This window comes from Melanaphis sacchari, unplaced genomic scaffold (genome assembly GCF_002803265.2).
Source record: "Melanaphis sacchari strain LSU unplaced genomic scaffold, SCAv2.0 Contig0_pilon_pilon, whole genome shotgun sequence".
In the NCBI taxonomy this organism is placed as follows: domain Eukaryota; kingdom Metazoa; phylum Arthropoda; class Insecta; order Hemiptera; family Aphididae; genus Melanaphis; species Melanaphis sacchari.
The window spans coordinates 16,973,540-16,986,285 of record NW_020270366.1 but is presented as its reverse complement, the minus strand read 5'-3'; the positions used below and the strand labels follow the sequence as shown (position 1 = coordinate 16,986,285).

The following is a 12,746-nucleotide window of genomic DNA, read 5'->3' as shown; positions in this document are numbered from 1 at the left end:
ACACACACACACACACACACACACACACACACACACACACACACACATAGGTATATATAATTAATTTACACGATGTAAGTAGTAAGTACCTTATACGATCAACATTAAAACTAATTGAGTTTAAAGTTTAATAATAATAAATGTCAGAAATTTTGATTATCTCAATAAACTCTTTTGATATTCAACAGCTAAATTGTATTTTAATAACTTTTTTATATACTTGATTGCATATTATAATATTCATACATCAAAAGATTTATTTACGTAAAATATTTAAATACCTATAACGGCTATAACATTATATCTCTCTGAATATGTTGCGGTCAGTGTTATAAGTAGTAATAAAATAGATAAAACATCAGTAATCGGTACTAGGCTCAAGTTAAAATACCCTACCTATACTAATTATATCAGAACGAAATAATAATTACCTATGGAAGTATAGAAGTATAGAAGTTCATACTATTTAGGTAATCTGTATCAGTTATTTTTTCTTAGATGAATTTTATATTTTCGAAAGCACAATAGGCACCTGCATGGTTGCATATATGATATATGATATTATAGTTCATATCCATAGTGTACTATATGATACACTGATATACAATATATTATTATTATATCTATATGGCTATGTATAACATTGAGTATGATCTTAATGTTCTCGTTGAAATTTTACAACAGACAATACGTATACAACGTTTATGACGTCGAACGTGTTCTATATAGTATTATTATTGTAATGGGTAAATTCCAAATGAAAATACACGTAATTAAACCTACTCAAATAAAATATTGAATCCGTTGTAATATAATGGTATGGGATAACTAAAACGCACGAAATTCATAAAATTCGTGCAATTAACTGTTCGTATCAGGCGCGAACTAAGTCAAAACGACAACATAACAAACATCTTGTCCAGTTTTCTACCGATAACTGTTACAATTTAATCATTTTTAATTTTAGTAAAATATTCAACATTTGTATTCAAAGAAGGGTAGTTTCTCTGCTGTACAGATATATAATACGGGTTAAAAATGTATCTATCTTATCACCGAGGCCACTGTAATATATGTACGTGTCAATTATTAAGTTTGAATGCAGTGATAAACCAATGAATACGAAAAACGTTTCTGATTAGAGAAATGTGTAAACTTCTATTTCTGAGTATAATTTATAATTTATTTACACTATTATATGAATAATTTATTATTCTGATAGTAATAATGTGTAATAATAAATTAATATGTGAATGTTTAACTATTTTTTGTATAATATATATTAAATAATAATTATATCTTATTGTTATCTAGAAAATAAATATTTCATTAAAATTTCAACCGATTGGATTTAATTTTTTACCAAAAACCACTTTCAAAGTTGAATAAAGAAGTATTTTTATCGCTTTAAAATGCAAAAAATGTAAGCACAAACAAAAACACTTACAAATCATTGTAAAATTAATATATTCATCGCTCCACTCTGCAGTAGATATTAAAAACACGGGTTAATTTTATAAGTTAAAAGCTGATTTAGTTTTTATTTGAGTACTGGATAAGTGCATGAAATATAAAATATAATGGACTGAAAAAAAAAAAATATTAAAAAGTAAAAAAAAAAATGAATATTGGTTATTTGACCGAAATATCCTTGAGTAGCGCGTATATCGGTGTAGACAATTCATTCAATCATATCGTTCAGTCTAGTAAATGTTATGTCAGACTTTTTATTCGTTGAATATAGAGGTATTGATACAAATTGTAAATATAATATTATAAATCACCAATATTATGAAATTGATTTTTTCGTAATGATTTTTTATTTTAATTATTACATTTCAAACTAATAAACTAATATATTATTTTTTATATTTTATATTTAATTAATGTTTTACTGTTTTACTATTGATAAGCGTGTTTGTTATTTAAAAATGATTACGGCCTAACTATTTTACTCAAATTCAATACATTGTAAATTAATAGCTGTATAATAATAGTGCATGATAAATATGTAATAAATATATGTATAACTAAAACCATTGATTTAGAAATGAAATACGTTCCAATCAATAAACTGGCAACTTATATAAATTACACGAACGACCTACCTATCTATTAAAATATTTTTACTTTAAGTATAATATATATATAATATTAAATTAACTTAGTTCATAAATATTTACCTACCGTAAATATATAATTATATAAATTATGTTTTAATTCAATAATTTTATAACTCATTTATTTTTTTTTTTTTTTTGTTACTTTTAGTTTTTTATGACTTATTGTTGATTATTATAAAAATTGAGGATTGAAATTCTTTTATAAATAGTTCATAAAAATCATGTGTTGAATGCAGACACATAACAGTTCAAGTATTATTGTATTATCCTACATTTTACAAATTATTTTATATACAATTTATATTAATTATTTAAAAATTGAAGCTAACGGTCTTAAAGTCATATGCGTGTAACGTATTTCAATACAAAAAAATCTAAACCATTAGGAGACGAATAGACCTTCCTCTTGTATACATAACTACTTTGAGTATCCACTCATCACTTGTTAAAACAGATGACTAAAATAATATTAATGAAGATTAAATATAACTGTTTTATAAATTATATACATAATATACAATATTATAATGACAATTTACAAAATAATAGCATTAATAATTTTAAGTATACGTGGGTCCGCAGCTTTTATAATTTTTGTAACAGTAAAAAATCACTTTTCCCGACAAATTCGTTTTCCTGATTTCGGTACCTTAATATTAATGGATTGATTGTTTATAAAGCCTTATTGATTACACGTAGGTATATAAATTATAATAATAAAATTATATACAATACACACAATTATTTAAATAAAAATATAATTTTTAAATAAATATTTAAATCTTACCTTTGTTAAGTTATTCTTTAAAACAAAATTAATGTATAATTTAGGAATCCTGAAAACAATATATCATAATAAACTATATACATTGTGTGTTTTTAAAGCTAAAAATAAAATATTCTTCCGTCATATTATAACCGATGAAATCGGTGCAACAACAAAGGAAATAAAACTGGGAGTGAATTATCGAAATATAATATTATATAAAGTACCAAGTGATATATTTAATGGATATCTGCAACATTAATTTTCTTCATTGTGAATTTGTATGGTTTTTTTTTTTACTTTTTTTAAACGGCAATCAATATTAATTTCATATTATTTTGAAGCTAAATACTTTCTAAGAATTTTGAAGTATGAATATCGAGTACTAATCGAAATCTATAGCAATTTGGTAAATGGGAACTTTAAGATTATCGTGACTTCCAAAAATATACTTCAGATGGTAATAGTTGAGTCATATATTTTCACTAAAAGGTTGACAAGATTATTTTACAATGTTTAATTGTTGATAGTATTATTTTTAGATTCTGAGCTGAACGATGAATGTATTGATTTTACAATGATGTGTTTGGTGTGTATATACATATACGTGATATGTAGTCATCGAAAAAAGGTTCGATTTTCAACTTTGAGAGTAATTTTTGATGGAAAATTGGATATAATTTTTATGTAAGAGAGATAAAAATAAAAATCTCTAGTATTTTTAAAATAATTTGAAAAAACAAAGAATTGAAGAAAAACGGAAATTTTTACGCAGAACCAGATTTTGATAAAATTAATTTTTTTCTGGTATACTTATACCTAACCCTATACCTACTTAATATTTTCACTAAATGTTTATGTCCGATTTCCTTTATAAAGTATAATTTTCAAAATATTTTTGCTCTTTAGCTACAAGTATTTATAGACACTAAAAATTTTTCATTTTTTTTTCATAAATTCTAATAAAAATTCTTTGTTAGGCAACAATAATTGAAATTTATGAAAAGTTCTTCCTAAGTTATTAATTTACAAATTTACAAAAAAATTGAAAATTACAATATTTTTTTATAAAAAATTTAATTTAAAATTTTAAAGAATTTTTCAGTACCTACTTTTAAAAATAATTGATAAAAACAAAATTATAAAAAATGAAAATATTTATGCAAAACCAGTTTTAGACCAATTAATTTTGTTTTTTAAGGATTAAAAGTTTAATACATATAGCCACAAGTTTTCTTCTTTTAAAAATCAGAATCGTGAATTATTTGTAGACATATGTGATAGACGGCCTACAATCAGAATCGCTACACAAAGATATATTTCATAGCATTCATATTTAAGACATTCATTAAAGTGACCACAATGACTTAATGATGAGATACACTTGAGTATTCGATAGGTACCTATTAAACAGCTCAGTGACTTCCTAGATAGTTAAAAATAATGATTTTTTGTAAATCTGACATATACTAACATATTATTTTATACAAACATTAAATATTTAATGTATTTCAAATAAATAAATAATTAGAATTAAAGTCTGTAAGTCGATAGTTTCTAAATGTTAGAAACTATCAACTAAAAAAAATAAAAATATTACAATAAAGATGCTTTATTCGTTTTAGTAGGTAATGAATAAATCCGAATTTGAATTGTATTTTGATCGTTTTTAAAAAATTACAATGTGATGAACTCGTAGTCCATACAAACGTATTTCTATGTTCCACAGGTATTACTCGTGGCAATGGCATGTGTAGTGCACTATGATCTATTGGGCTTGTTTCCAATTTATCCGTACAAACGGCGCATTATGTACATGGACAACAAACGGCTACATCAGCCTGCGTCCGAGGTCGACCACCTGTGGATACCGAAACCGGGCACGGACCTGAACACATTCTATTCACTACCGCAGCCAGTCATCCTGTACGATCATGATGGCGACGGCGGTAGCTACTGGACGGACTCGGACGACTATGATTATGACGACAGTATCCATGGTTATCGCGAAAACACCGATGATAAGAGTTCCGACGACCAAGTCCATCGACGCTGTTCTACGTCGGATACTGACGTCGACAGCGTTCTTGCGACTATCATGACCCAGGAACCGAACATCCCCGACGACTATGACGACGACAACGATTACATCGCTCCCGGACAAGAGAAGGACGATGACATTTTTTGACGTACTTCCATTACCAATGTCAGGAATTTTCATAAATCGCGATGACATTCCTATATTGCTATAATTTATTAATATCGATCGAATGATTTTTAATACGTAGAGGTTAGATATACAATATAATATATATACTTGTTTTTATAAGTCCCGTTGAAGATACTATATAGGTAAAGTGCTGGGTTTGATCTTAAAGAATTTTTACCACATTTTGTGTTTTATGTACACATATAATATAATCAATCGTATTGTCTACTCGTACCCTTCTAGGTAGTTTAGGCGAGATAGGTATTATGTTTATAAACGCCTTCAACCTTCGTATAATATTTTCATTCCCTCGGTACTAAATTGTCTCAACATTTCTATTTGCGTGTTCTTGTACCTATGTTGTTCATACGATTATATTATAATATATATAAATATTTAATATATTATAAATTGATATATTATAACCCATACACCATTATGAATTTGTAGTTTATAAAAGTATGAATATTATAATCAAATAATAAACGTAACGAAAAAGCAAAAACTGCATTGTTTAAAGTGATTTTTATGTTTGATTCTTAATCCAATTGCACCGTAAAGTATAATAATTATTATTTTCTAGTTTTATATAAGTTATTTTATTTATTATTGCATAAAGAAATATGTTTAGGTATGAGCATAGTGGTTATACACGTTTGCACACGTGTAACTGTAGATATTATTGAAACGTATCAAACAAAATTGTTATTACATTGTTAGTAAACAATTTCAATTTGTTTGACTTTTGTTAAAAAAATATTAATATGTTAGGTATATATACTTAAGAACACCATTAAATTCACGCTAACAGCCAATATTTCAAAAGGACCGAACTTAATTATCCAACAATATATACTTGGTATAAACATTGTTGAAAAGGTCTCATAATTTATTTGAATTTGATGTTTAAGATTTAGAGTGGAGCGATAAGTGTATTGGGTTTTTCAATGATATATGTTCTTTTTATCTGTCTATCATATAATATGTATATTTTATATAATATCTTAGTCAGGGTATAATATTATATTATCGATGCTAAGAGGACATCGTACCCACATATGTTGTTTTCGTCTTATTATATACTAACGTACATCGAAGCAAATTTGAGTTCAGCAGAAACCATTTTATGCTGTTTGCTTTGATAGTAGAGTACATTTATTTCTTATTAAACTTAAAGGTAAGAATTATTATCTAGAGTATCACGTAGGTTTTTATTGATATTTTAATTTTAAACTGAGTTAATAATATGATAAGTAAAAAAAAAATTTGTATTATAAATTGAACACGTTATGAAACAATGAACAATATAATTAAACAAACGGGTACTTAAAAGTTAAACTAACAACTAAAAACTTACACACTCTTACATTAGTTGTTATTTTAAAACAAACTATATAGATATTATTAAAAACAGGCATTGAATGTTATGGAGATTCAATGATTCATCATAAAAAAACAATAATATGCTATTTTCCATCGGTCCCTAGACATTTCCTTTACTATTCAATGTAAAAACCACATATTAAGACGCTCAGGTTTTCTCTATATCATCGGATAAAACGCTTTTTTGTTCAGCAGATTACGATAATTGTTAGTAGTTTTGTAAAAATAAAAATAGAAATTTTACTCGTTTGCTTGTTTTTATCGTTTTATTTTATCACTATACCTATTTAATCATTACCTATTATAACAGTTTTACTGTACTCTGTCGTATTATGAGATTTAATAAGTAGTTTGCAAGTTTGCAACACCTAACTGAAATTCGAAAATATTATCCCCAGTAGAAAATTTCAAAGAAATGTTGGGTTATCTTAATAAAATAGAAGACTTTTTTGCTGAAACGCATTTTAAAAGTTGTAAGCAAACAAAATTAAATATTTTTTTTAATGAACAATAATAAAATATGTAATAATAATTTTATTTTAACCTCTTCCCGCATAGAGGCATCAAATGGTGCCATATATATTTATTTTTATTAAAAATCAGCTTAAATTATAACAGTCTTCATATATCATTCTACATTATGATAACATAGTAATGTTTATATTTTACTAGTATAGGTAGCGCTAGTCATATTTAAAATTGGTAGAAAATGACTAAAAACAGAAAGACTACAGCTTTCCAAAATTACTACAAGTCATCCACTTTAGACAATTTTTTTCATACATAAAAATCAAATAAACTTTTCGAAAAAAATATTTCTGAATAGATTTATAACTTTTGTTTAAGATAATATTAATTAAAACCGGTTTTGGTAAATGGAAGAATTTTTATAGCGAGATTTGTTGATGGAAACATTTGGTGCCAGCCCGATTTGGTGGATGTATTTTTTCAATCAATTTTATGACGTTTTGTCTATTTACGTACAAACTATTGCATGTCTTTACATGCGTCTTATTTTTTGTTTTTATTTCATCTATGGATTTTAAATTGTTTCCATTATTATCAGTACGTTGTGTTGTTGTACGAGTAAAGTATTGTTTATTTGGTCTCATAAATATATATTTTTTTTCAATAATTTGTGAAAATGTCTAAATTAAATGAACATACTATTGCGGATTTGTTGGATTTTGAAATGGATGAAGACGAAATGTCTATACCTTCTGGGTCTGAATTTTCTGACCAAGAAGAGGACGAAGAACATTTTTTCAGTGAGTTTGATGTACCAAATTATAATACTGATAATAATTGTTTCGATGATATTATGGATTGGCCTGTAGAATGTGTGGAAAATACAGACGTACTTCCCACATCTACCAATAACATTCACGTAGATCAAAATCCTATTATTATAAGTGTCCCTCATATTTCATTACCTAACCTAACAAGTAGGTAAATTTTAAATTGTAAAATTTTTAAAACGATACAAGTAAAACTTTTTTTTTGTATGTAAATTAATTTTTTATTTCAAGCTATAAAATAATTAACTAACAATTTTAAAATTTGGAATTTAATTTTTTTTTATATTTGATGTATATGTATGTTATCATAAAATAATTAATCAATTAATACTTCTTTTGTTTTATAATAATAAAATTTAAACATATTTTATACACTATTTATTTATTTGTTTGTGGTAATGTAGTTGAGTACTTCAAAACGGGATGGCACCAAATGTTGCCGGATTTTGTTTTTTAAATATCTTTTTAAATAATGTTTTGATATTTTTTTAAGTATTTTTTTCGAATTCTACGTCAAAATTTACATATAGGTACATTTTTTTTTTGTTAATAAAAGAAATCATGCATGAAGAGGTTAAATACAATTTAGAAGCAATAAATATATGTATGTATGTAATTATAATTAATATATTAGTGTATTGCCCATTAAATTATATTCAATAATAAAATAATTAACTCCATATTTCAATCACTTCGTTTTTTTTTTCATTCCCACATAAGACGCTTTTTCACTTAAAACTTTCTAGAAAGATGGTCCCTTAAAGAGCGTCTTAAGCGAGTTTTACTGTAATCGTAAAATTAAGGTTATTTAATAGTGATTATTTTTACCAATATAATGTTACTTCTGTGTGTTGGTTATAAGGATAATCATATACCTTAAATATATACAGTATAGAATATATAAATACCACTTGAATAACTTTTTCAATTATTAGATATTTTTATTTTTTATTTTAAGTAATTTTTCAAAATCTAATTCGTGATTTTTAAATGTAATAACTGCTTTCAATAACCATTTAGTTAACCAATTGTTTGGATAGTATTACTTTAAAAAACTGATATTATGATGGTATTTTGTCATGATTTGATTAATACTGTTGCCTCAAGCTCTTTTTTTTTAAAAGCAAAAAATTAAATATAAATATTTATTCGTATTACTAATCAAAAGCGTAATTTAGAAGTTAGAAGGGACTAATAGCAATTTAAAATCAACCATTTAAGGAAATTTTTAGTTTACATTATATTTTCAAGCTATTAAATTGAAAAGCATAAATTTTATCTATGTAAATTAAAAAAAAATATATATATATCAAATTTATTATTTAATTTAATAACAAAAAATAAATAATTAAGCAAACTCGTGACAAAAACCGGTACTATACTACTATGTAAATATTCTAGTTATTTTTGTTAGTTTTTCCCATTTATTTTAAAAGTATAATAGTTAGTTATTGGTAATAATTCAGTACCGACTTATTACCTATTGACTACTCAAAGTGTCACCTTATAATTCACCAATTGGTTTAATTTCTTACCAGAAACTACCCTAAAAGTTATATTTGTTATTTAATATATTATTTTCATCATGTCTCATTTAAATATTTAAGTATATTATTGTCTAATTATTAATTAGTAATTAATATTAAATCTTTCATTCCTAATTTCAAACTAAAATTGCGCTTTATGTTGTTGTATTGATAATTTTTAATATTATTATTTTACTTACCTAATTTCAAATTTTTCTTCTTGCATTAATTAATGGTTTAAAAAAATTTCCTAATTTTTATTTTATATATTTCGTGTATGAAAAAACATGTTGTAATAGGAATGATAATGTAGTAATCATTTAAAACATAGAGTCTCAAAGACTAAAGTTACCTATGCGAGTTAAGTCAGAGTTTCTAAACCTTTTTACGGCTGTATCGAAAAGTAACAATATTTTCTAGTAATCCTAGAATATTTTTAACTTAAATTAAATATACCGAGCTGATAACTCTACGCGGTTTTTTTTTTTTTTGTTTAATGTCAAAACATCATAATTTAACAGTTGTAGTTTTACTTTACTAAAATTGAATAAACGCGTTTTTTTTTTTTTTTTAATATCCTAACAAATGAAAAAAAAAATGTTATTAATTTAAACGTACAAATACACGGTAGATGGGTGTAATACCAACACAAAGATCTGATACAATACATACATGGAATAGGTAACTATTATTGTTTACTGATTTCAATATATTATGTACTAATTGTTTTTATTAATTGGCCAATATAGCACAACGCGTCGTAATGTTTAATCAATAAAATAATATATTGAGAAAAGTAATTGGAAACCAGGGTTATTGTGACAATAGCTATTGTACCTATTAAATTTTTCAAAACTTTTTTAACACCGACCAACAGGATTACAGAAATCGCCTATAAAAGTGCAACTTACCATCACACACACACACACACGCGTGCGCGCGCGCCTAAATATTCACATTATTATACATAGACACCTTTCTAAGGCAATCTGACAGGGTGACAAAGTATTCGCCATGAGCCGGTCGAATTCCAGGTCCACGAAAGACGCACTGGCCGCGACGTCGTCGACTGACGCGAAAAACGGAAGACCGTCGAAAGCCCACCATCCTCCGATCGAGGGCAAACGACCGCCGGTGGACTACAGCTCCGTCACCGACGACAGGCACGCGGCGGACGCGAAGCCCAAGTGCGCGCAGCCACCCGGATGCCTGCCCAACGGGTGCATCAAGACGGAACAGCATTTCGCGTGCGACCGCCAGCTGGTGAAAACGCTGGCGCAGTACGTGTCGCCGGACGAGCGGAGGAAGGTGCTCATGTGGCTGGACGTGCTCGGCGAGATGACGCTGGACGACGACGAGCTGTCCGACCGGTCCATGTACGTCACGTGCCTGATGCTGTTGCTCCAGTCCGGCCAACTGGTGCCTCCGTTCACGAGGGTGCCGCCGCCGCGTCCGCTCAAAACGCTCCGGGACGTGATCGACAAGCGGCTGTTCAAGAAGGTCCAAATTGAGTGCCGGAAGCGCAGGCTGTACCAGCGCGTGCAATACGAACACCCGGACCGCAGCGTCGCGCAAAGGCCGTCCGACTTTTACGAGCACATGCCGACGCCCAAGGAAGGCATATTTTGCTACGGGGCGGCGTTTAGTACACTGCAGTGAATTTTTGATTTACGACGTAGTGTAACTCTGTACCTACGATGCAATACAACAAACGTGATCTAGAATGATTTATTTATTGTTATCGTTATTCGTGAAAATATGATCATTAGAATTGCTGGTAATCCAGTACCTAGGTTCCCACCTGGGTATATTACGTATATTATTACGACGCGTGCGATCTGTTTTTGGAAATAATTAATTCAAACCCGTAGACACGAGCAATAGTGGACTTGATTTGGTAACACGGTCCATGATTGATTATTATTGTATGTTTAATAATAATTTATGAAAATCGTCCATAATTCAGAATCGTTTTACGTACCTATTATACGCAATATAGTTAATCATTAAATATTTAACACATTTATACACATCCGTCTGTGTATACTCTGCAATGGTGAGGTTCTGGTGTCGCAACTTAGAATTTTCGAGAATATGGGGCGAAGTCGAAGAACTAAAAATGTACAAATTAATTGTTATCGTAATATAATTTATATAAGTTTTTTGCATAGTTTTAATTGTGATGGCTGTAATATAGGTGCGTTATATTGCCCGAGTTTGAATTGTTAGGTAGGTACCTAACTTATGCCTTTACCAACTTTCAAATAAAAAAAAAAAAAATAAAAAAAAATAGATTTAAATAGTATATTATTTAAGCTTTGCCACCATAAAAAATTTCTAAGTCGAGTACTTATTCCTGCCTCCTCCATTTATCGATTCACTAAGTTTTTTTAAATGTTACGCAACTCTGAACTCTATGTACATGACTTTTTCTTGATCCGATATGGCTTACCTTCCATCAAAATGAATTGTTGAACCTTTTCAACAAAATATCAGTTTTTGAGTATTTCATAAAATTTTAATTTAGGCAAAATTTATTGCATTTGCATACCAACCTTATTTTCAATAATATTGTGCAATGTTACTTTGTCTCTTTTGTTGACAATGAAAAATGTCTACATGTGTAGATAGTATTTATGAATTATGAGCATGATAATTAATATTTAAGCAATATTCATCTTCGATTTCAGTTGGGAATTTCAGTTAAGAATATAAAAGTAAATACATTTTAAAGGTATTTTAAAATTTATTTTGATTTTTTGCATCTATAGATACAAAATCACTTTTCTTTTCATTTTTTAAATAAAATGTTATTTTATTAAAAAAAAAAAAAAATTAACCATTCATTGAAATTTAAAGTATACAAAAATAATAGTTTTACTTAACATATCCAGAGGAAAATAATTTTTTATTAAATATTTATTTAAAAAGAAACATTTAAGACTTAGCAATTTTTTTTTTTTTTTTATTACTTTATTAATAAATTTGTTGATAACTTTAATATTTATTATTATGTTGGTTTTTTTTGTTCTTGAAATACATTAGCTTCTAATCACCAGTGTTCCCAATCAATTTTGTTTACATATCTACATCAAATTTGAATTATTTTTTGTACACATTTTTTTTTTACTTTGACCAACTATCCTAAAAAGGTTCTCTAAATATTATTTATTAATGAATTCAAAACCTAATTCGTATTATCCAGTTTTATTATCATTATTTTTAAATTTATGTTGCATATTATTATTTTAAAAACAAGAACATTTGTACGACTTTTTTTGCTAAATAATATTTTTATACAAATTATCTACTTATTGCAAACCTGTTGATAATGGTTGTGTAAATTACTAGACTAATTTATTTAATAGTTTAATCATTATAGTTTTAAGTTAATAAAATAGTTACAATGATACATACTTTCCAAGTTCTGATATTGATAAA

At 27.2% G+C, this 12,746-nt stretch overlaps 1 protein-coding gene across 1 annotated transcript in view; it reads left to right on the top strand.

The window, feature by feature from the left end:
* Nucleotides 1–5,549, top strand: part of LOC112591678 — a 7,378-nt gene extending 1,829 nt beyond the window's left edge. The window contains exon 2 of the mRNA XM_025335577.1: nt 4,619–5,549. Coding sequence (XP_025191362.1) covers nt 4,619–5,077 — 459 coding nt within the window. The 3' untranslated portion in view covers nt 5,078–5,549. The remainder of the gene's footprint in view (nt 1–4,618) is intronic.
* The last annotated feature ends 7,197 nt before the right edge of the window (nt 5,550–12,746 follow it).